At 40.3% G+C, this 26,611-nt stretch overlaps 1 protein-coding gene across 18 annotated transcripts in view; it reads right to left on the bottom strand.

Moving 5' to 3' along the window:
• Window positions 1–26,611, bottom strand: part of LOC111593503 (small conductance calcium-activated potassium channel protein) — an 83,920-nt gene that overhangs the window by 26,124 nt on the left and 31,185 nt on the right. For 8 of the 18 annotated variants that reach the window (XR_002751040.2, XM_023306281.2, XM_023306280.2 and 5 more), the window contains exons 4-6: window positions 3,676–3,821; window positions 1,797–2,016; window positions 674–775 (exon numbers count right to left, since the gene is read on the bottom strand). Coding sequence is in view for 17 of the 18 variants with exons in the window: in XM_023306281.2 (XP_023162049.1) it covers window positions 674–775; window positions 1,797–2,016; window positions 3,676–3,821 (468 nt within the window). In the remaining variant the exon portion in view is untranslated. Of the gene's footprint in view, window positions 1–673; window positions 776–1,796; window positions 2,017–3,675; window positions 3,822–20,925; window positions 21,267–21,542; window positions 21,835–26,611 lie in introns of those variants that run through there. The other 10 variants (XM_023306282.2, XM_023306278.2, XM_023306277.2 and 7 more) reach the window with 5 other exon arrangements.

Below are 26,611 nucleotides of genomic sequence, written 5' to 3' on the forward strand. Positions count from 1 at the left end.
TATATGCTCTATATATGTAAAATGAACGGAACGGATTTTGATATTGGATATAAATAAAATACATTCAAAAGTATAAAGAAATATATATATATATATATGAATGCATATATATAGAAATAAAAACAATAAACAAAGTGTTGCACTTTGTGTTAGGTACAGTTGCGTTCCGCAACGCCAGCTGGCATGCTGCTGGCGTTGGCGATAACGATAACGATAACGAGATTACGATTACGATTACGTTAAATGCAAAGTGCAAGACTCTGTTTTCTTTTCTCTTTTACGCTTTTTGTTGGCATTCTCTCTGTTTTTTTTTTTTGTTTTATTTTGTATTTTTTTTGGAGCTACGGGCAAATTACTTTTGAGATTGAAGAAATAACAGACAAAGAACACACAAACTTTACAACAAACAAACTGCAATGAGGTGTGTGGAGCTGGGGATTAGGGAAACCCTAGGGGGCCTGGGCCGTAGCTCTAGAGTTGGATTTGATGAGAGGGATTTGAGTTTGTTTACTGTTTTACGGATTGATCGGGTTGAGGTTGGGGATTTATCATAACAGTGAGCGAGGTTGGGTTGGGAACAGGCGGGCGGGCGGGCAAAACGATGGCAACGTTAAACAATAACGATGACGACCATCAATAAACATCTGGAAGAGAAGATACAATTTGCACTCACTCTCACCTGCACTTCCAAAGCATGGTAAGCTACTATAAGTCCTAAAAGAATCACAGTCGAAACAGATATTAAGGTTTTTAACGCTGTCGAGTAAAACGATGCCTGCAACGAGAACAAGAAAAGGTTAAATATATTGAGAAACTCGCTCGAGTGAGTTTGCTTAAGTGACGAGTCCTTCATTTACTCGTTGTTGTTCGTCCAACAGTACTCGCTACATTGAGGTATCTCCAATACAACGAACTTAATGCAGCTACTCGTTGCAATTCAATCTACTCGTTACTCTTTAGCTCAACAGCTAAGACATATGATATGTCTTACTCGTTATATTCAAATTACAGCTTCACATTTTTTTTAGATATAAGAAGTAACGAGTAACGAGTGTTAATAAGTTATCAATAAGCGGCAAAGTAACGAGTAGCTGCTTTGCCTTGATCTTTCTTTTGTCAAGTCCATTAAAAAAAGTAACGAGTAAGCGCTACTCGTTACGCTCGTTTATATATGTCAGAAGTAACGAGTATCTATTCCACCTGCCATGTAGAATTCTCATTCTTGTCATCATCTGCTTTTCGTTACCATTGGAAAAGTAACGAGTAATTGATTCTACTCGCTACTCGTTGCACTCGACTATTCCAGTGAGAATTAACGAATAGCTGTACCACTTGTCATTCAACAAACTCTCTTTTCTCGGCTTCTACACTTCACTTCACGCTCAAAAAGTATCGAGTAATTGATACTACTCGCCAGTAGCTTCATTCCAGTAATGTAGCAACGAGTAGCTGTACCACTTGTCACTTGTAGAACCCTCTGCTGTCATCTGCCCCACGTCAGTCTGATTAATTGCTTCCACTCGTCAATCAACGCTCGTTTATATAAGTGAAAAGTAACGAGTGCCGCTTGCAGTTGTCTCCTTTGAATTTGTCATGCAATCAATTTAATTTAATTTCATTCCACTCCAGTTATTATAATCATCATGGTTCATTAGCCGGCGGCTGGCATCGATATTCGATTATCTATGATTCATCACTCGCCACACATCAGTCGTCGCTCGTCAGTGCTCAGACAGTCGTCACAGTCGTCACAGTCGTCAGTTGTCAGTTGTCAGTTGGCATTAATTAACACTCACCTTTGTGTAGACGCCGGCACTGCTCAGTTCGTTTTCAATCACCATCACAATGATGCCGAACATGCCCATGACCAAGGCATAATCGCTAATGCGTTTGCGCTTCTCGAACAATGCTTTTCTCTTGCCCAGGCGATAGCCCACATTCGGTTTATGTTTGGCCGAGTTTGTCGATGGCTTCCTGGAGGTATTCCCGCCAGTAAGCGCACGTTCTTCCATATACCTGTTAAATGCCACAAGAAAAACAAAAACAAAACATGTGGATTGCGGGCCGTATACTTAATGCTAATTGATAAACCATGCCACCACATCGGCTCAACCACCAACCCGTCCCAACGGCCGGCCATCAAGCAACGCCTAACCAAGCACGCGCTGGTCGAGACATTGACAGATTTGCCAATGTATCCATCTAAATATGCATCCATATACATATCTGTCTATCCATCTATCCATCTATCTATCTAACCATCTATCTATCTATCTATTTATCTATCTAGCTGTGTGCATATGACTGGACATTGCTTAATAAATCTTCGACTAATGGATGACAGGTTGGCTGCCAACTCATGAAAATTTGTGTCACATCAATTTGTGTATAAGCACACAGAGAGGGAGTGAGAGGGAGAGAATGAGAGCGGCAATGGCAGTGCGAGGAAAGTAGCAAGTACTTTGCAGCTAGACCTGCACGACTGCGTTATACCCGTTCCATTTGCATTTAACATAAAAACAAAGTTTTTTCCTAGTTGAACAAGGCTTATTATACAACTATCTCTGGCAGTTGATCAAAAGTAAAGTAAGGTATGACAAGTTCCGCATTTTTAAGCTACAAATCTAATCTAGATTTAGCTGACTTGGCACAATTCAGCCATAGAACTTTGGCTAAATCAATAGAGCAGCTCAAGTTTGGTTGCTCGAGCTATAGAGGTGTTGATATATCAAATATATATATATATATATATATATATTTAGTCTAGCTGAATATTGCAGCAAGCCAATATGCCCCACTCACTTTGCGAACGGGCATGATAAGTTGCCGCAATGCCTGCTGCATAAATGTTATATTTGCCAAAAAATCTATTAGACTTGAGCTGAATGCTAGACTTGCAAATACCCTCTCTAGAGTAGAAAAGCAATCTGTATAAATAGATCGATATATAATCTATATGTATCGATATATAATCTTTACAATTCTATATACATTTATCGATATATACATTTATCGCTTTATACGCATGTCGGCTTTAGCTATATATATCCTTATAAAAAATCATAATTTTAGCTCTTTCAATAAATGTCAACCTTAAAATATTGTTTAGTTGCATGCAACTAGTAACTCTTGATACCCCATGGCCAGCTGCCAGTCTTTACAGGGTATCGTCGGCAAATGCTTTGCGCCGTGCCAAAAATGTATTTTACTTTAGCAGGCAACGAACGAGATTTATCTATGCAAGCCAACTGGACACATGACAACACGTGTTGTCTTGCTTGCCTGTGTGTGTGTGTGTGTGTGCTATAGCCATAGTGACTTTATAATGCATGGCAAACAAATTGAATGGACGTCAGGCAATTCGATTGGACTTGATTTGATAGTTAGCAAAAAGTTTTTCTATATGTATTAACTTTCACATTTGTTGTGGATTAGTTTGGAGGCTCTCTACATGTGTGTGTGTGTGCTTGTGTGACATTTATAATCTGCCCTGCTGGCGCTGACAGCTAATTATGGCCCATGGCAATTAGTCAAAGTTGTTGGTTTCTTTTCACTCGCTCTAAGTGCAGGGGGTCAGGGAGGGGTTCGATTCGATGTGATGGCCAAGTCTAGCGATTATACTAGATGTGTGTGTGTGTGTGTGTGGGGGGCTTGCGCTGCGATTGGTATACATACATTTCATACCTAGGGTAATCGGAGTGGATACCCACTAAAGCCTCGGCCGCTTCTTCGTTGCATCCAGATGAGATCTGTTCCCGGTTCGCAATGGAAGGTGTTTTCATCGAGCCAGGAATTGAAAGTGTCGACGCTGGCTTGCGGAGCTAAAAACACAAATAATATAATTAGACAGAGATAGAGATAGAGCAATACTGATACAGAGAAAGAGAGAGAGAGAGAGGTAGAGTATGTGTGTGTGCGAGAAATTTAACATTTTTTCTACTTAAAAATGAAGTCTCTGAAATCTCTAAGTGTAAATTGCATTTGTATACATCACATCGGGCATATATATGGATATATAGAGCGTATATATATCTTGTGTGTGCTGTGTATCTATCAGTTAACATATACATTACCATTATCGTCTTAAGTACTTAAGTGTGTCTGGCTTAATCAGGCAGCATAACACGTGGGTGACCTGTGCTCATCTAAGGTAGCATTTGGTGCAGAGGAACGAGTGGATTTTTCAGTAACAAATACCCATACTTATCTACTCTTAAAGTTAGTCCTACAAATCGCCTTATAGTGCCTATATAACCTCACTTATATAAGTTTATACACACTAAAAAGGGTTTATTGAGGGTTACGTATGTATGAGGTATATGGAAGAGCACATGTACCTTTTCATATATCCTTCCATATGCTCTGCTATATACTGTTGCATGTACTCTTAAATATATCTCTATATATACTAAGAATTGTATATAGAAGGGTCTGTATATGCACACCTGCAAGGGGTATGTGAAATGGTACATGTACCTTGTACCATGTACCATATACTCTAACATATACTCTTATATATATTTTAAAACATATACCCGTCCTTATACGCTTTTATATACCCTTTCATACACCCATTAATATACCCTAACTTTTTTTTATATTTTTATATATAATCCAGTTATCACTTTAAATAAAGCCAAGACCGTCATCTAAGCTCAAATATTAGACACTCAATGGCATGCAAGGTATCAGCTAGTCGGGCATGCCACTGCTACTAATCGAAATATAGCTTGAATGGCAGAAGTAATGAAAAATGTCATAAAAGTTTTTAGTATAATAACATGAAAACTAGAGCCAAGCATTGTACAACTCACTCACACACTCACACACTCACTCACACACTCACACACTCATTTGATTCAGTCATCATAATTGGCTCAATTGAAGCCACAGCAGCTTCAGAATCCGGTCTCCTAATCCTTTTTATCAACCACAATCTCATACCTAAGCTGCGACCTCTAAGACCCGTTGCCCACCCACCTTACGCCTCCGGCCCTCTACAAACCGTACTTCTTAGCGGTAGGTGTGCCACGCCCACTCTGGCAGGCGGCTGCTGCTTATTTTGACGCATTTCGAATTCAAAGAAAGCTGACGTCATCACATAGACACACGTATGTGCATATATGTACATATCTACATATGTGTGTGTGTGTGTTATATGTAGGCATGTATGTGTTTGCATGTTTGTATAAACGTATCTGGTTTTCTTGTCCAGCTGGGTCTCTCTAAATTCAATTATTTGGTAGCCCAACTAAAACCGGACTTGAAAGCACCAAATATACAGTTAAGCTATCCATATATATGTATACATATAAATATTTACATACATATAAAAATACATGTATATATGTGTGTGTGTATGTGTTGGGCGGAGAATCAGAAAATACTAAAATACTAAATCGCACATAAAAAGGCGCACAAGTGCGCTGCTCAGTGTGTGGGCTGGGCGTGGCCATGCTGAAGGCTGACGGAGGCTTGGCACCAAAACGAAAAAAAAACCAAAATACGGCAAAGTATGTAAAGAATTTCTGTGTGTAAGGAAGAAGAAGAAAAAGCGCTAAAACGTTAAAAAAAATAACAGAAAGAGGAAAATAAAAACCATAAAGTAAAAGTAGAAAGAAAACCAAAAGCAGCCAAATAAATGAAAGTACACCATACCCACACACAGACACACACTTAGGCCACACACACACGCTGAGTAACGGGCACTTGGCTCTTCATATTTAAATGAAAAACTAAAGATAAGTAATCTCAACTTGGGTGCGGTTTTCTGGTCTTTTTTTTGTGCCGCTGCTGCTCTTATTTATTTATTTATTTTCATTTCGTTGGACTAAGCACGAGCGAGTGAGCTCTAGTTTAACTGTAACTAAGTAAATGCTAAGATACGCACGCACCAACACATATAAGAGAGAGAGAGAGAGAGAGAGAGAGAGGCAGAGAAGGAGGGAGAGGAAGAAAGTGTGTGGTACTTAGGCGTACAACAAATTTTCTTTAAATTAAGCATAATGCGCGCTCGCATAGACGCACGCTCGCATTTTGCCGTTAAATCCAAATATTTGTTTATAAAATCCACCAGAACCTCACAGCGCTGCAAATCCCGTTACGTGCCTGTGTGCTGATGCTTGAGCTTTGCTTTTGCTTTTACTCTTACTCTGCCGCGTGCGCCGCTACCCGCTGCCGCCTTTATTTGTCTCTCTAACTGTTACAGTTCATCTGCCTTAGAGATGGGCGCGCGACCCATTGCCGAACGACGACAGAAGCCGTAAAGCAGTCAATGTAAGGCAAAGCCAAAGGCTGTCGTGCTATATATATTATTTATTTTGATTTACATTTATATATTTATATATATATATATATATATATATACATATACTCCATATTATCCATATTCTATATATACATATTTATATATATATTTATATATAAATATATAATTTCCCTTCTATCGATAGTTGCCTTGCTAATTGTTGCAATTTTGTTTTTGTGTTTCTTTTTGCCTGCGTCGCAGCTTTGAATTTGAGGTCCAAGCACGTCTTATTTAGTCTGATGCTCAAAGGGCTGCGATAAAAGCCTTTGCTTGCGTCCATCTCTAATCTGCATATTAACACATACGAACGCACACGCACACACAGGCACTCGTATAAGCAGGTACATTGGAGTGTGCGTGTATACTTATGTTCTTTCGTCTCGCTCTTGTGCACTTACATGGCACATATATGAGTGGGGAAAATGCTGTCTTTGAATTGAGGCCTTAATCAGTTTGGCTTTCGCATTTTGTGCGCTCTAATGAAAATGCTCACAAAAGCTGTGTGAATCGTCCCTTTCTTGCCCCCTTTAACTAAGTAGAATTGGTTTAATGCTAAGTAGATTTGCTTTAATGTGTAGGCTCTAGTCACTGCTGCTATTGTTGTTATTGGTGTAACTGCTTATGCTAATAATAGCAAGAGAGCGGCACAACGAAAGAGTGCGAGTGTCAGAGAGCTGCAAGCAAAGCTGTGCTAAGTTTGACTTTGACTTTGGCTATGCGATGAGTTAAGCTCGCTTGAGTTGAGTTGAAATGGCAGAGTTAAGCTCACAGCTCAATGCAGTGACAGGCTTATGGTGACTGTAGCTGTTGTTGCTGTTATTACAGTGCGCTTAGTGATGGGCGTTTTGCCATTGCCGCGTGTCTCCTCTTGTTGTTGCCAGCTACTATGTTCAGTGATGGGCGTATTTCTATTTGCGCGCTCTCTCTTTGTCTCTCTTAATGCATAAACATAAAGCTGATCAGCTGTGTGGGTGTGTTGCTGCCACGCCCACAACCACATTGAAATTGAATGGGCAAACAGGAAAAGCAGCTGCTGTTGCTATTGCCGAGTTGTTTGTCATTCTTGTTAATGTTTTGAACTTTGCGTGTCACACAAACAGACAGACACACATACACGCCAACATTGGGCCACACGCAATGACAAACTGGAAGGCGTTATCAATGGCGGCAACGGCGACACAGATCCTGCTTCTGTCTACATATGCACACAAGCCAATACACACACACACAGACAGCCATGCGTGTGAGTGTGTGTGTGAGCAACATAAAATAAAATAAATTGCGCATATTCTGGAACATCTAATGCCAATGATGTTAATTGGATTTCTTAATTAAGTTGAAAAGCGAACCGAAACGAAACAAACGCAAGCGACGCACAAAACCAAACAAATTATGAAGCCGGAAACTACAAACTATTTGTATCTTCTTTTTAGTTTTATATAGATTCAGGCAGACGCTTAATGGCCATAGCCGCAAGGAAACAGAATGAAGTCTAATTCAGTTTTAAAACAAGTCAAACAAGTCACATTATTTGAGCTTAATGAAAGAGAGCAGCAAGAAAAATGTAGCATACTTAGTTGGGCAACTTGAAGCTCTCAAACGCCAGACGCTAACACAAAAAAGTGTAGCATACTTTCGTGAGCTTACTTTGATTATTTATTTGCTGAGCTTATTGGAATGAAGTTTATGCATTCTCAACAGCGCGTATTGCAGGCAAGATGCCATAAAGAAGTATGGCATACCTGTGGGGGCTACGCAAAGCCCGTTTACTTAAGTTAGCGTGCGCTTAAGGTGCTAAGAACTGAAATAGAGTTGGTTAAAGTATGGCTCGAGAGGCCGGGCGGATAGATATTGCTGCTCAGAGATCTGCTAGATGATTGAATAACCTCTCGAATTTCCATAACTCTTCCTTCCTAAACTTCCTTCTCCTAACGTGTCTGCAATCAGTTGAAACGCATTTGAGCCAATTGCAATTTAGCCTTTTAGTCTGCAAGCCTTAAATTTTCCAATTTGGTATTTATGGCGGTTATAATGCTATGTGTGGCACTCATAAATATTAATGCCGTTCGTCTTGGCCAACTGCAAGTGTAACGATTCCCATTAACAATTCACAATTTCATAGAAGGAATTGGGTCTCGCACTTGTTCAAGCGAAACTTTTCGCATTGCTGCCTTTCATAATGCATAATAATAATTATCGTTGTGGTTGCCTTTGTCGCACTTGAGACCTTAAAGCGGAGACAGAGGGCAGACAGAAGGACGCCAGACATATGAACAGTTGGCGGGAAACTCATATTTGGCAGCTCTTCAAAAATAGAAATGATTTTCCATTTTACCTGCTGTGCGTGCGTGTGTGCTAAGGTGTTTGCACGAAAAATGTCTCGTCTTTACTTTGTTGGCTTATGGCTTGCCGCATTGCCATTGTGCCACGCCCCTCTTACACCTGCACAGCAGAAAATTAACATAGCCATTGCGGGCGAAAACTTTAACGAGCAGGCGAACGGCTCAGCACGCATACGGCACTGACACACACACACACACACACACACACACACATGTCGTTACAAGCCACACACACTCACCCTCACACTCACTCACACATGTTTGCAGCTGAAGGAAATTGGTGGAAATTATCGAGTTTCCTATACAAAACGCGTCTGACACGCAGCTTACGGCAGCTCCCACTGAACTTGAGTATCCTCTGCTCCTTGTTGTTGTCGCCTATGTTGCTGTTGCTATTGTTGTTGCTCTTGTTTTAGCCATAGTTGAAGTTGTCGTTGAAGTTGACTGCCTATTGCTTTAACGACAACGCTTAGATTTTGGCTACACACCCCACGCCCCAATCGCCCCATACACAGCGTGCTGCACATGATTTTGTTGCCAGCCTTCATTTTCGTTAGTGTTGCCTAATAAATTTAGCGTAATTTACGTTTAGTTGTGGTTTAGGTTTTTTCCTGTGCTGCGGAGGGGTTCACTGAATGGAAAGGCAGTGAGGGGTCAGGGCGAGCAGCGGGTACAGCAGAGGTAAGGAAACCCTCTGGCTGGGTGGGTTCCACTGGCTGGTAAGGGCAACGACTGAATGGCAAGGGTCTATAGAGGCCTTGTTTTTATTTTCGTCTCGAGTGCAGGAAATCCATAATGAAGTGCTCGCTTTGTTGAAGCTTAATTAGGCGTATAAGTAATATTTTCAATACATCAGTCTGCGTCTCTGTGTGTGTGTGTGTGTGTGTGCTTGAGTGTGTTCCTGTTTCTCTTTGTGGATAGGCTTGAGCAGGAGGCGGCTGAAGTTGAAAACTTTGAATTAGTAAATTAGTTCACCCTGAGTGCACAACTCGGTCAGTGTTGTATGTTGCATGTTGTTTGTGTTGTTTGTGTTGCCTGCCTTTCGGCCGCCGCCTTCCTTAGGCAGTCCAAGTTGTAAACTTATTGTTTGGCCATCGCACACTTCACTTATCGCTAGGCCAAAAGAATGTCCAGGCGTCAGCTAGATATGATTAAGATACCCTGTACTCTGCACAGTGAGTGGGGTTGCCTACAATTGAATTCATTAAGCTTTTCAGTTCAGTGCGTGAACCGTGAAGTTGGTTCATCAGTCAAACTCTTTGCTTAGTTATTCTTTAGTTCATGAACGATGCAGTTTAGTTCCAATGAGCTGTGGTTCATTTGACTGGTTCCGCACTACATGAACTATATGTTTGTTAACAGTTCAATAGCTCTTACCAACTCATTCTATTAACTGGTTCCTTTGTTCTTTTGAACTGAACTTTTAAGTCAAATGAATAAATCAACTTTATTACAGAGTCGTTCCAAGCCAGGCATACCCGACTGCTACACTCTCACTGTACTCAATCAAGCGTTCAAGCCGCTCACACCTAAAGAACTTACTTGAACTTGTTCATCAAGTGGAACTAGTTCTAGTGTTCTCAGCTCTAAAGCAAGGCAGCTGCTAGTCGAGCTGCAGCAATACTTTGGGTGCATCAAGCTGCTTCTGCTATCTGTACTGGGTATCTGTTAGTCGAGCAGACTTTGCCGTTCTCAGTTCATAATGAACATGAACTTATTTTCTTGCTCGTGGTCTTCGTTGTGTTGGGCGCGTGCCAAAGCGGCGCATCCAATAAATAATGATAACTTGACAATGACAAGAAATTTCTTAAGCCCCACGACCATCGCCACGCCCCCTGGAGCACCACCCGCCCACAAGAGCGAATTCACATAAGTCAAACGGACGAGTCTGGCGAGCTGTTCTTGCTGCTCGTCATTGTCGTGGACTCTGATGGCAAGCGCCCAGTGCAGGTTGTTATGATCGAAAATCAATATATATATAGCCATAGACCCCACTCTGGGGGCGGGGACGGAGGAGGGGGCGGCTTGGTCTGTGCAACCCTTATATGACAGACAATTTATGAATCGCAGCCAAGACATGTGCCACTTGCCTCGGACGAATGTCGTTCGAGCATGGCTGCCACTGAGTCACAATTGCTTGCATTGCCCCACCCAGCACCACGCCACTTGCACCGCCCAAGCCAACCAACCGAAAGCCATCTCCAACTCGAAACCCAACCACAATTCCAATTCCAATTCCAATTCCAATTCCAACTCGCATTCAATGCAATGTGAACGTTTGCATTTCACATAAATAATATATAGATATATACGTGATATATATATATATATATATATATATGTATATATATGTATTTGGGGTCATGCCTGACATGTTGATAATCACTCAGCCAGCTACAGTGAGCACTGAATACATTGAATTGCATTAATTATAACTTTTCTCATTAAGTTTTCATTTGATAAAGGTTTAGAGTTCGCTTGATTTTCAGATATGCTGACAATTTATATAAATTAAGTTTTTTTAGCTTGATTGATAGATTGATTGACTGACTGATTGGCGGAATGAGTTATTAATAGTCTGTATAATGCTTATTCATAATCATAAATATATAGAAATTTTAAGTGCATCTGCTTTATTGACTGATTGATTGACTGATTGATTAGTTGACTGATTGACTGATTGACTAATTACCTGTGTAAGTTACTAATAGCTTTTAAAGACTTATTCATAATAATTAATACAGAAATTTGAAATGTTTTGGCTTTATTGACTGATTGATTGGTTGATTGATTGATTGACGGATTACCTGTGTAAGTTATTAATAGCTTTCAAAGACTTATTCATAATATGTAATACAGAAATTTGAAATGTTTCGGTTTTATTGACTGATTGATTGACTGATTGATTGATTGACTGATTACCTGTGTAAGTTATTAATAGCTTATTCACAATACTAAATACAGAATTTTGAAATGTTTCGGCTTCATTGACTGATTGATTGACTGATTGATTGATTGATTGACTCATTGACTGATTGCCTGTGTAAGTTATTAATAGCTTTCAAAGAGTTATTCATAATAATTAATACAGAAATTTGAAATGTTTTAGGTTTATTGACTGATTGATTGATTGATTGATTGATTGATTGACTGATTAGCTGATTGGCTGAATGAGTTACAAATACGCAGTCATAATTATAAATATATAGAATTATGCAGTATTCCAGTTTTATTGATTGACTGATTGATTGATTGATTGGCTAGCTTCAGAAGTTATTGATTTATATTTCTTATAACTACAAATAGAACTACATATAGTTTACTGCTGCTTTATTTATTGATAGACTAATTGATTGATGGACTGCTTGACTGATTGACTAGTTACCGAGTTCTATTAACTGAATTGAATGATGATATTGATTGATTGAGCGGAGTCATCTAACTAGCTAGTTGATTGACGGCTGCTGCTGCTGCCTAGCTCAATTACTCATCATGAGATTGATTGACAGCTTAATTAAGTGTTTGACTGCCCAATAGACACAGAGTCAAGTTGACTGACTAACCAATTTGATTGATTGATTGACTAATAAGCTGTCCAATTGACATGGCTAATACCGTGATTGATTGACTGAGGGGCTGAGAAGCTTCATAGATCAAATAACAATGGGAAACATATGGAATACAGCTTAGCCTGTAACTACTGTAGCAGTGACTGACGACGATTGTTCAACCTCAGAGCTGCGTTTACCCAACTCGAGCTCTTTGTTGTCTTTGCTGTTTGCAACTTTGTTGTCAAGTACAACCATTTTCATTATAATTTCCATGCTAACTTGCAGCTCAAATATTTGTAAGCACACACACACACGCACACACACACACAGATACCTGTCCCTTATGTAAACATCATCAAATGCCTAAAGCGCTGAGGCGTCATATAGATTGGTATTGGGGGTGAAAGAGAAAGAGAGAGGCGGTCCGAAAGGTGTAGAGAGAGAGAGAGAGCTAGTGTAGGGTACACATTGGCTGTGCATAGGTCAATGCTAAGCAAATAATTAATAAACAATAAGCCAAAACTCAATTGGCCTTGACTTCAAGTGTTTTCACGTGTCTTTATTATTATTTTATTGTACGATTTTTCTTTTTTTTCGTTGTCGAAGCCTGCACAGAGCGCGGGTGGAGCGATGTGGGCGTGGGCGGGGTGTGCATGGTAATTGTAAAAGGCCCGCCGCACGCTTTGCTCAACTAGCCAGAAATACACGCGGCGCACCTGGCGTATGAGCATTGCCCACAGAGGCCATGTTTGTCAATTTGCCGCTTTATATAAGAGTGAAGTGGCTGGTGGGAGTGTGGCATAAACCACGGCGGTTTCAATTGCACAACAGCTTATGCATGGTTGGCTAACCAATTTTGTTTCAATTACAATAATTTGATATTGTTTGATATTTTGGTAAGCGGCGCAGCAGCTCGCAGCCAGGCAACAGAATTTCTGGCTCCAACAATTCGGATGTGCGGTCAGGGCCACGTGCAGCAGCAGGAGCTCTATTTACATACAACTCTGTGTGGGTGTGTGGGTGTGTGGCTGTGTGTGGGTGTGTGTAAACTTATTTAGGCCAGAGCATATCAAAAAGCGTTTAGGCAGCTCGTTACGGGAAGAGCTGGCAAAAACACGATGGAAAGATTCTATGTGTGTGCGCTGTGCATGTGTGTGTGTGCGTGTGTGTGTGTGTGTGCCTTCGTGTGTCCGTGTGTTTTTATAGCTGGACACGTGCACACCGTATGGGGTTCAGGTCCGGCTTTCCGCACTCTATGTAGATTAGACGCTTTGTTTTTTTTTTTTTTTTTTTTTTTTTTTTTTTTTGCCGTAGCGCAATCTAATGGCGCCATCTATGGTTGGGTTTTGGGCTGCCTTCATTTCGTTCGTGTTTTCGGGGCGAGATTGTATCGAACTATGCAATAGTTTGTAAACTCTTCCACTACAAACTATGCATACCAAACTTTGCCCTTTTTTTCGGGGCTCGAATTGAACTCGAAGAGTTTTCAAGAGTTTCTCTGCTTGCTTTGGCTGGTAATGCTCAAATATTGGAGTGAACTGGGGAGGCTGCCGCACTGGATGCTAATCTATATAATTATCTCATCTGCTACTATTTTCTACTATCTTTATCTTTAACTACTTTCTAGTTTTACTTTCTGGCATTCATTTAGAGACTTTATGGCATCAAGTTGATAGATTTCCTCATATAGTACTATTTTCTACTACTATTTTCTACTACTAATTTCTTGTACTAATTTTTACTACTACATTCTCTACTGTTTCTATTATCTTTTCTTACGTCTACTTTCTGTTATTCAACTGGAGCTTTAAATGACTCGACTAGCATATACCCTATAAATTTCCTCATCTACAGCTATTTTCTACTACTAATTTGTTCTACTACTTTCCATATTCATCATCCTCAGTAAGTTAATCAACTATCAAATGCCCTATAAATTTTTTAATCTAGTACTATTCTCTACTACTATTTGTTGCTACTATTTTTGACTACTATTTTCTACTACTATTTGTTGCTACTATTTTTGACTACTATTTTCTACTACTATTTGTTGCTACTATTTTTGACTACTATTTTCTACTACTATTTGTTGCTACTATTTTTTGCTGACTATTTTTGACTACTATTTTGTACTACATCTTTCTACTACTAATTTCTTTTACTACTTTCTACTTTCTTCTGTGGTAAACTATCAAATACCCTATGAATTTCCTCAGCTACCATTTTTTATCTTTACCTTCTAGCAGTACTCTTAGTAGTCAACAAGAGTGAACAGCCAACAGATACCCTTTATCTACTAATATTTTCTGCTACTTTTCTTATTTTCACTCATCCACTCGAAGGCATAAAGTTGACCAGCTAGTAGATACCTACACCGCAGTTACTACTTTTATCTTTAATACTTCTCGCTTCTACTACTAATTTCACTCTTCTTTTCATTTCAGCCACTCTATGGCACAAGGTTAGGTCTGATCACCTAGTAGATACCCCACAGCCATAACAATACCCCAGCCACTGCTTTGCTCTGCTCATATTCCTAGTTTTGCTTTCAGCTTCTGCTCCCCATTGTGCTTTTTGCTAGACCTTTCACAGTCGACTACTTATTTTAAGACTCATCTGGACTTATCAAAGCTGCTGCCAAAGCAAAACAAACTGCACAGCTTATGCCTCTATATATTTTCCAATTCACACACACACATAAGCATATTGATATACTTTCCTTATATATATATATATATATATATATATATATATATATATATATATATATTTGCCTAGCAAGCAGCAAAGCGGCTTATTTCTATTAAAATCCCAGCAGAAATTGTTTTGCCCACAAGCTGAACCCATGAGAATTATGCCAGCATACACTGAGCGAAATTGAGCTGCACTTGAATGCGACTCAGACTGAAATTTCATTTTGGTAAAAGATTGATTATGAATGATCAATCAGTCAATCTGTGAGGCTGGCAGTAAGACGTTAAGAAATGCGACTGAGAGCAACAGCCAAAGGAAGACGTAAAGAAACAAGAAGTTCATCAATCAAGCAATCAATCAATCAGCTAGTTGGTCAATCAATGAATTTATAAATTGATATTTATAATTCTCAAGAGCAATTCAAATGGCGCTGCCTGAAGGAATGCGACGCAGAACGAAAGAAACAAAAAGTTCATCAATCAATCAATCAATCAATCAGCTAGTTGGTCAATCAATGAATTTATAAACTGATATTTATAATTTTCAAGAGCAATTCAAATGGCGCTGCCACTAAAACGTTGAAGAATGCGACGCAGAACGAAAGAAACAAGAAGTTCATCAGTCAATCAATCAATCAATCAGCTAGTTGGTCAATCAATGAAATTATAAATTGATGTTTATAATTCTCAAGAGCAATTCAAATGGCGCTGCCTGAAGGAATGCGACGCAGAACGAAAGAAACAAGAAGTTCATCAATCAATCAATCAATCAATCAGCTAGTTGGTCAATCAATGAATTTATAAACTGATATTTATAATTTTCAAGAGCAATTCAAATGGCGCTGCCACTAAAACGTTGAGGAATGCGACGCAGAACGAAAGGAACAAGAAGTTCATCAATCAATCAGTCAGTTGATCAATCAATATGTTAATATGTTGATTATATATTGTTATTCATAGTTCTCAAGAGCAATTGCAACAGCGCTGCCAGTAAAACGTTGAAGAATGCGACACAGAGCAGCAGCGAAATAAATATAAAGAAAAAAACGCTCTCCCGAGATGAAGTAAATAAGTTTTGTGACTCTGAACGTGTGTGCGCTTGGGTCACGTAGACAACAAAGTTGAAACGAGCCAAACGTGACACACACAGAGAGAAAGAGTGAGAGAGAGAGAGAGAGAGACAGAGAGCTGAGGTGGAAGGGAGAGGGAATACTTGGCCTGAGAGTAAGAAAGAAAATAAAATACTAAAAAATTGTTGTCAGTTGTTAAGGGGCAGATGGCGGTAGCAAATACACAACTTGTTTTTGTGTAATGGAGTCTGGCATGTCAATATCTCAATATCTATATAAATAAATATATATATATGTATTGACAATAGACAAATATGCCAGCTGCAGCAGTTACCTTTAAACGTTACACCTGTGCAGTTGCAAGCACTTTAGACAGCAACCAGCTGCCGGCTGACATCTGACAGCAAAGGAAAGCAGAAAAAATCACAAATATATATAAATGTATATATATATATATAGATAGGTATCTGTTGTGTTTGGTATATTCAATTGCAGCTTTGTTTTCATGGGATGGTTTGTTGCTGTTGCTGTGACAGGTGTGATTGATTGCCCTTGGCCGATGGCAAGTCAATATGAAGCAATTAAACAATATAATTACAATAATAGTTCTGTAAGATAGCGACTTGGAGTTATACGTGCAGGAGGTCAAGACATTAGCATTTAAGAACTAAAGTTAGGAGAGTCAGAGTGTGAGAGAGAGAGAAATACTTTATATACTATTTGCTAAAGTCTTGCGCCTCTCTTTGCGCTTCTCATAGCATGTATTGGGCTTGTAAAAACTCTTATATAGATATATAGATTTCGATACAGATATAGAGTTATTCTAGTTTTCCATACTCTTTACTTTTGCTCAAGCTCAACATAAAGAAGTCTTAGTGGTATCTCATAAGCCTTGCTCTGTGATTCTCTTGACTTGTTTCAGGTACTCAAATACACTCTATAATCTCGTAAGCCTCTCTCTGTGATTCTCTTGACTTGTTTCAGGTACTCAAATACGCTCTATAATGAGCTAAGCTTGCTATAGATACAGTGTGCAGAGCTTAGACTCTAAACAATCTGCCTTCTCAAGTATCGTCTCTCTCTGCGATTCTCACAGTACGTATGAGGCATTTATATAGTGTAATTCCTTAGTTTTTGATACAGATTTCCTTGACTATAGTTATAAAGTGTAGTTAGATTTGAGCAATGCCTTTCTCGGTGCTTCACAAAAAGCATTTGAATGCCCTCAGTTCTCTTACAGACCTCACATTGACAGAGACGCCACCGCGTCGTCTTTCCAGAAAAGGCTAATAAAACGAAAAAGACATGCCATAATATTATGCTGATTTCCACTGGGCACAGGGTATGCAAATGCGAAGCGAAACGAAATTAATAACAACTTCATTGAGCAAATACAAAGCCCAACTCGACTGCCTTCTGTATAACTTTTCAATTTGCTAAAGCAAAAACTTCAGCAGTTTTTTTTTATTTGCTTCTGCAGTCACTTCCTTCGCTTCATCATCTTCTGCCTCGCCTTCTTCCGCTCATTGTTTCTGCTGCTGTTGCCCAATCAAAATATGATATGAATGCGCAATGTAAATTGCTTTAAATTATAATTTTGATTAAGCGCTGCATACTTTGTGCCAAAGCTAACGCCACGTGACGTATACGCAACGTGCACGGGCGGCAACGTTGCGCATACGTAACGTTGGCCCAATCAGCACACACACACACACACACTTTTTTTGCCCTTCTTCATTTGTTGTTTATTTCCGTTTTCATTTTTTCTTTTAGTTTTTGTATTGTTGAAGTTTTGCACGTTGCTCGACAGTTGTTGTTGTTGCTGTTGCTTTTGGCTCTTTTTTTTGTTTTTGTTTTTGTTTTTTTTTTTGCATACATATGACTTACATAACACCCACACATACATACAGTCAACGTGGACAGTTAGCATCTCCTTCTGGCATAGCTCGAAGCTGGCGAATTGCATAAGCCAACGCAGAGGCTGCAGCAAAGTTGCGTCTGCAACAACAGCGACAGCAACTGCGACAGCGACAACAATCTGCCGGCAACGACAGAAACATGTGACAAGTACCAAGTCCAGCCAGCTATGGCATCCAGCCCCCCACATGCCAGCGCCATCAGCCTCCATCTTGCGCCCCTGCAGAGCGGAAATGTCAATCAACAAGCCGGAAACTGGCAACTGCCACTGAAACCGGCTTGATGAAGCATTTTTTCGCAATTGCCTGACAGCCGGTTAGAACCCCCACAAAAAAAAAAAAAAAAAAAAAGAAACAAAAATGAAGAAGAAAACAAATACACACACACATGCACACACACACACACACTTGTTCACTCTGTTGCAAATAAACAGACTCAAAGTCAACTGCGAACTGGCAGCGGCAACTGCTTAACAATCTGCAAATTGAGATTGCGAAACTAGAAAAGTTTGTTACTGTGGAACCAGTAGCCAGTGTGAACTGGTTATTGGAACTTGAACTGTGAACTAGTATAGAGAAGTGGGCGCTGTGAAGTGGTCAATGGGCGCGAGGAACTGGAGACTATAGACTGATATCTGTATAAGTACTGAGAGCCTGGAACTAGTACGCTTAAATGGGCAGCTAGAAACAGAGAACAGTAAACTGATAGATAGAGCCAGTTAAGTGTGAACTGGTAGTGGAAATGGTAATTGGAAGCTTAAAACTAAGAACAACAGTCTAATATATATATATTTTTTGATACTGAGGCAACTGGCACTGAGAACTGACACTGGAAGCTATTTAACAAAATGGAAAATGTAATTTAGAACAAGAAACCGTTGTTACCTAGAACCAGCAGCCAGAGCTGTTCCTGAGAACTAGCTGAACTGAGAACTACGAGCTGCTAAATGGCAACTGGCAACTGAAAACTGAAGCTGCAACAGAAATCGGGAAGTCTGTAAACAGTTCTATAGAAATGGAAAGCTGACAGCTGAAAACAGTATACAGCTCTGTATACCGTTACCTTTACTGTACTTTGAGTGCTGCTGAGAACTGGAAACTGGTGCTGAAAGCTGGTAAACATTTTGTATACGTTTTCTGGGAACTAGAAAAATGTATTACCTAGAAGTGGGAACTTTAACAAAGCACAGCTAAATGTAAACAGACAAGAGACGACGACAAGAGACTTACGGGCAATGCTTACGGATAGTAAGAATTACGGAACTAGCATGGAAAAATCGAAAGCTTTAACCTTTAACCATAAATGAATACCAAGAACTAACAATAAATGAGAAAAGCCATTGAATGTACTCGCAGAAAGTTAGGAACTGGTGCTAAGATCGAGCAACTGGAACTGGAACCTGAACTGGAACCTGAACTGGAACTGGAACTGGAACTGGAACTGGAACTAGTAACTGAGAACTAAAGTCGAAAACTGTTAAATGAGTAAAGCCATTGAATATACTCGCAGAAAGCCAGTAACTGTTTCTAGGATTTAGGAACTGGAACTGGAACTGAAGACTGAAAACTAAAGCTAAGACTGGGCACCAAAGGAAGGTGTAAAGTCCAGAGGCTGGAACTAATATCTTGGAATTGTAGCTGTAACTGGAGCTGGAACTAGAACTAGAACTGGAACTGGAACTGGAACTGGAGCTGGAACTGGAACTAGAACTTTTACTAAAAATTAAACATGTATATAGCAAACAGCTAAATTTCTATCAATGGAAAGGTTTGCCCATTTCGTAAGCCTTGCCGCCAGCTGGGCGAGCAGGTATTATGATAACGTTCGATTGCAATTTCCCTAATTGTTTATAACTTTAATAGTTTGATAGACATCAAAAGTTGTCAATCAACGTGCCGAAGGCGAAAGTTTTCCTAGTGGATCTTATCTGCCTAATTGAGGCACAGGACAAGAGCAACAACAACTAGTTCCGCACAACTTTGACAGCTCCGAAAACTTTCACTCAAAATTAATTAAAATGGATTTGATAAAGAAAATGCAAAAACGCAGAAAAAGAAGAAAAAAAAATGAAGAAGCAGAAAGCAAACAAGATTACGCTAGGAGGGGAACTCGAACCGTTCTGCTTAAAAAACCAAAAACTATCAACTGCAAGAGGTAAAAGTAAAAGTTCCTGCCTTTCCTTCCACTCTCTCTCCCTCCCTGTCTCGCTCCATCTTTCTGTCTCCAAACTTTCAAAGTTAGTTTTTACTTTATATTTGTGGTATTTCTTTTATGGGGGCTTTTCAAGGTCTTCTGCTTTCTGTCAATCTTATTTGTAAAACTTTGCAACTTTCGATGTGTTTTCTTCCTTAACTTAGCGCTCGGTAGAATGCCTCGACTGCGGCTCATAGAAGTGTAGTTCGTATCGTACTTCTTCCTATTTACAGAAATTTTTATATGTAACTCTTATGTAAAAATGAGAATGATATATGGAAAGTCTATTAATATCTAGTCAATATCGTACATGAATCTAGAAGGCATATGCAACACTGGCCTCATCAAGTTCACAAGGAAAACGGAGTAAGACAGTGTTGGAAAACACATTTGAAGTGCTTGAAACGCAGTTGTTGCTTGTAGTCTCTAGAAAAGATTTAAACAAAAACCTGCTGTGATAACACTGCATTCGATTTGCGACTATTAAAATAAAAACAGTGTTGTAAAACAAATTGAATGCACATTTATCGCAATTAAAGCAAAACTGTTGATTGTTCTCTTTGCATACTCTGATAATTTACGTACAAATGGACTCCAATTCGAGCCCGGCATACCGAACCGAAAAACAAACCAGTGTTGTAAAGCAAATGTAGCAGGCAAACATTTGGCGTGGAGTTGTAATTGAAAGGGAAAGTTGTTGCCAGTTTGTTGCTTGTTGTTTGTTGTGTGTTGCTGTTGGCTCAGCTATAATTGTTGGCTAGATATATGTATATAGCTATATATAGGTATATATATGTATATTTCGATATATATATATATATATAATTGTGTAAAGTAAAGTTTAGAGCGTACTTTTTCTGTGTATGCCTCGATGTTGCGTCGCTTTTACGAGGGGATGCGGATGCGGATGCGGATGCGGATAGCCCGTTGCGTTTGTTGCTGTTGTTTACGACATTGAAGCGGTATCGCACTGGCATTGGTACATCCGTCGTATCGTTTCGGCTTTCATACTGTTAGCTTTTGTTGTTGTTGGTTGGTTGTTCGTTGTTCTTGTTGTTGTTGTGGTTTCTTTTTGTTTCTTTTGTATTTTAATTGTTCTGCTTACGCCTTTTTGCTATTTCTATACGAATCGAAATTTAATTTGTGCTCTTATATATCGCACACACACATATCCACATCCACACACACACACACACAACATACACACGCACACCCACTCACACACACACAGAACACACACACGCGCGCACTCGAAAAAAATTTGAAAAGAAAAACAGTTGAAATTTGGCTTTTTGTTGTTTCTGTTTGTTATTTGTTGTTAGATTATTTGGTTAATATTATTAAATGAATTTTGTTTTAATTTTTTGTTGAGCTGCTGCTGCTGCCGCCGCTTTTGTTATTGTTGCTTTTGTTGTTGTTGTATACTCTTGCTGCTGGGTTATTTCTTTTATTGTTTTTATTGTAAGTACATATATTAAGTAAGTGTGTAATTTGAATGGAGCTCTCCGCTTGCTACGTCAGCCATGGGTGTAAACACAATACAGACTGAATCTTAACTGGCGACTGGCAAATGGCGACGACGCCGACAACTTTGTGGAGGACGCCCAGCGTTAGCGACGACGCCGACGACGACGCCGACGACAACGACGACGATGAGGACGACGTTGCCGATGACGAGCAAGTTCGAATTAACTCGACCACAAATACGAGCAGCGCAAAACGAGACTCTGCACACACACACATACACGCACATGGGGAGACACACATACATACGCACACGCACGCTGGAACCAATCGACCGACCGACCGTCAGACAGCCGGAATAACGGGCCACTCATTTGACGAACGTCCTGCTTAAATGAAAGTGAGTGCGACTGTTTTTTTTCTTTTACATTTTTTTCTTTTTGTTTTCTTTCTTTTCCCTTTCTTACTTTGGCAAGCAATATTTTAGGGGCGAGGTCCAACGACTCGCAATGCTCGCAACGACTCTCGTCTCGACTGCTCAGCTGGTGCTGCCCACAATATCAGCTGGCAGCGACAGCAACAGCAACAGCAGCAGCAGCAGCAGTAGCAGCAGCAGCGGCAGCGACAGCGACAGCGGCTGCCCGATGCAGTTTTTCGTTTGATTTGTGGGCGCCACACGCCAAACTCGCCTTTTTTTTCCTGGCTACAAAATTCATTTATTTAGCCATTTTTTTATTTTTTTGGCAGGCCATTTTTTGGCTTTTGTTTCTCGTGGCATTTTTGACAATTATGAATTGACATTGTCATGTGTATGTGTGTGTGTGAGCGTGCTTCTCTCTAACGCCTTAACACGTATGTGCTCAGCGTGTGCTCTCTGCGCGTGTCTCTCTCGTTGCGTGCGTGTGCTCGCTCTGTCGCCTGTCTGTTCGCTCTAGCTATCTCTATCGACCACATACAGTATTGTTCTTTTTTTTGTGCTGTCTTTCTTATTGTAAGTATGTGTGTGAGTGTGGACAAATGGCAACTGGCAACTGGCAACTGGCGGCGGCTGGGTACATTTACACTCAGCAGCAGCAGCAATAACAACGGTACAGAAGCCGAAGCAGCAGAAAAAAGAGAAATACAAATGGGAAGCAACAGCAACAACAGTTAGAATGCCGCCTGATAGCGCTTTAGCGTGCCAGCCGCTTTGTTGTTCTTGTTGTTGTTGCTCGCTCACTCGCTCACCCATGCTCTTTGTTCTATTGCTGCTGCTTTTGTTGTTGTGGTTGCTCTTCTTCATTTTGTTCTTCTTTAGAGCTGAACTGAACTTTGAGCTTTTGAGCTTGATCTAAACATAATTTGCGACTGGCACGCGATACGAAAATCAAAATTGAACTTTACAAGTTAATCCTTTACACAACTAAATCCAGAGAGACAGCAAATGAGAGACAGAGACAATCGACATAGAGAGAGGAAGAGCGAGAGAGAGAGGGCGAGAGAATGGGAGCGAGCTAGCTCGTATATCAATATGCCTATTAAGCTGCCTTTCGATTGCCATTTTGGAAATCAAATTCGTAAAATACAACAAGGAAATGAATTTCAGCTGCTGCTGCTGCTGCTGTGGTTGTTGTTGCTGCTGCTGCTGTGAGAGCACGGCGCTTGGCTTGGCTGTTCTTTTGCATTTGAGCAAAATTTTGCCCTGTTACCCGTGTCCTTCGGTTGGTCCTGCGCATTGGGCCAGGCCCGATTTGCGTAAGGTGCCAGGCTCCAGCAATGGCTCCTTGCTGGCTGCCGGGCTTGTGAAGTACCAGCACACACCCACACAGCACCACACACACACACACACGCAGTTGCCACCTTCACACTGATTCTCAATCTAAAAGTTTAGCTGCTGCGCGTTGCTTTGTCATCGGCAATTGTCGTTGTCGTTGTCGTTGCCGTTGTCGTAGTCACGTTGTTCAGCAATATTTTTTAGTTGCACACACACCCACACACACATGTGAGAGTATGTGTGTGTGTAACTCGCTTGGAATGCATCGTTGTCGTCGCTGCTGCTACAGCTGCTGCTGCTGCTGATGATGATGAACTTGGAAATGGATTTGCCTAGCAACAACTGCTGATGGATGGTGCATGAGAAACCAAACCAAAACCAAACCATCAACTTGCAGGCATCAAGGACACGCCAACAACACCCGCAACCACGCCCCCCGCACTCTCCTATACACTCCCGTCACTTGGGCATATCCTTTAATTTGCTACCCATCATTAAGCAAAGTCGTTGAGCCTTCTGAGCAACATTCAATTGAGCCACAAATTGTGAACAGGACATGAACATGAAAACATCGACACATAGCAAGGACATTAGCCCAACGTTGGCCAGCCAAGCAGCTGGGTTAATGGAAATGTCAACAAGCAGCGAAACAGAGCTAAAATGTTATCCCTTTCAACATTTTGAATAAATTATGCCAACGGAAACTTGATGCATTTGTCAGCGATACGGCTTAATCCTTTAGCTGGAACAAGGACAACCTTTAGTTCCACAGCAGACATAATGAAACTGGCTCAAAGAACTTCCATTTCATGCAAGGTACCAAATGGAACGCTTATTTAATCTAGCTTTGACTTCGTTATGCCTTAGTATTCTTTGTTAATTTGAACTAGTTCAAATGAGTCACCAATGAACGAGCTCTTAGTGTAAAAATCTATAAAATTATTTATTAAGCGTTGCCATACTATAAAATTCAATCAGCCTGTGTCTTGTTCTTTTGAACTAGTTCCACTGAAATTGAATTGTTAATAAAACTTTCTAACTTTTCTTAAGCCCTATTCATTGGAACTAGTTCGAATGAGTCAGAAGTGAATACCTTCATTTTAGATATTGCATCTATTGAACAAGCACTGCTTTATGACAAAAAACTTTTGTATTATTCTTTTGAACTAGTTCCAATGATCTTGAAATCGAAAAACACATAAAATTTATTGTCGTTGTCATACTAGTAACAAATCCAACTTATGCATCATTCATTTTGAACAAGTTCCACTGACTCACAAACTGAATTGTGAATAAATGAGCTCTCGTTATAGAAATCGATACAAAACAGCCTTGAAGACGTATTGATCAAAAGTTTTTACATTACAAACAGCAACAAAAATCCGCTTGTGCGTCATACATTTGAACTAGTTCGAATGAGTCACGAATTGATCGAGTTAAAGGAAAAGAAAAAGCAAATTAAATGGAACAATCGAGAACGCTTTAATGCGGCTTGCCATAAATTATTGATGGGACAACTTAGGCTGTATAATGGATATATATGTGCATATGAAACGATTTATCGACTATAGCTATCTGTGTATATATATATATATATATATATCTGGTGCAACTACTTAATGGTGCAGTCGCTTACATCGGACTGGCGCAGTCACCGTGGCTAGCAAATTATCATTAAAATTTCAAAAGTACTTTCGACTATTTTCTGGCAAATTATGCCGGGAGTCCGGACTCGGACTCGGACTCGGACACGAACCCGGACTCGAATCCGGACGCGAACTCAGTGTATTGCCCCTAAGCTATTGGCCATTGAGGCCACCTGCCTGCGTTAGTTGACTTAAATAATGCCGTCAGGGTCATGCCACGGATATGCAAGGGCTATTACGGACAGCGGAGCAAGCTCTACGGACATTTATGGACATATGGACAAATGGGCATATGGGCTGACCGCAGTTGCAATTGGGCAACGACGCGTCGTGTTAACGCAAACGCCTTTAATATTTTAGAGAGTAAGACAGGCCCAGGTACAAAGAGACAGGGAAAGAGAGAGAGCGACGGGATGACACAGGGAGAAGTAGACGGGTGTAACTGTCCATGGGACTTGGGAATAACAGTTAAAGTCGCCCGCGTTGGGGGCCCACTTTGCCGCATATAAAATTCATCATCAGCTAAATATGGCATGAAACAACGATTGGAGGTGTTTGCTTATTGCTTATGGAGCGCACAGCACATGTCGCCCAGGCCGCCCAGGTCGGCCATGTCCCAGTCAGCTCCATCGATAATTCAGCCGCTCAGTCTATCCCTGGCCGACATCCATAATCAGGCCTCTAGTACGAAATATTATAGAAATATAATTGTTTGGCTTAAAGCAACCGCAATAGAGAAACTATAAACTGTGGCCAGTGGAAAGAGCTCGACTAGCAGATACCCTGTGCAGCAGAGAATCAATAGGGTAGCCCCTACTCAGTCATAGGCGACTGGAACTGTGACTTCCTCCCAAGAAACCTATGGAATGCGCGCCTTTGGCTAGACCCATCCTTAATCAATCGCCACAATTACAGGGTATCAAAAGCTGAGCACAATTTCATTCGGCTATTCAGCTATGCAGCCCCGTTGCCATTAATTATGGCTGCTAAATTGGTGTTCCATCGTTTATCTTTAGCATCGACCATATATCACAAGAATTACCGCAGCTCTAAAGTCGAAAGTTCAATAGGTCAATGCAGCCGAGAGCTGGGCGGGAGAAGCTAAAGAAGAAGCTGGCAAAATTTATATATAAAAGAAAAAATTGCTTATCAAATTATTTATGAGACTGCAAAGCTTTGTTGACGCTCCATTGAGAGAAATATTGATATATATTTTTATAGTGGCTGCATTTATCTAGCGTTTGATATATGGCCACATCAACTATCAGCGTTGCCAGACTTGGCCAATTTCACTTGCTTTCGTCGCTTAGTAAACACATTCAAAAGCTTTCCTATCGAGATTGCACTTTAACACACGTTAAGCTGCCGCAACAAGGAGCCAAAGCCAATATATCGGATATCTGATAAGTAATATATAGCCTGTCAAGCTGATCGGGTGGCAACGCTGCGCAGGCCTTGGACAGCCAGACAAATGGTCTGGCCATCTATTGATAGGCTTAACGGGACTTAAATTTTATGCATTTGCAGAATAACAAAAATGGAAGGCATTAAAATATTAAACTGACTGTTAAGCTAATGTTAACTAATTGTTATGCGTTTGACGGCTAATAAAATTGCAAGAAAATGGTGTTCGAGTTGGGGCACTTGAAGTTTTATAAGAACGGCAAAGTCAAAT

This window comes from Drosophila hydei, unplaced genomic scaffold, assembly GCF_003285905.1.
Source record: "Drosophila hydei strain 15085-1641.00,03,60 unplaced genomic scaffold, DhydRS2 tig00000237-arrow-arrow-pilon, whole genome shotgun sequence".
In the NCBI taxonomy this organism is placed as follows: domain Eukaryota; kingdom Metazoa; phylum Arthropoda; class Insecta; order Diptera; family Drosophilidae; genus Drosophila; species Drosophila hydei.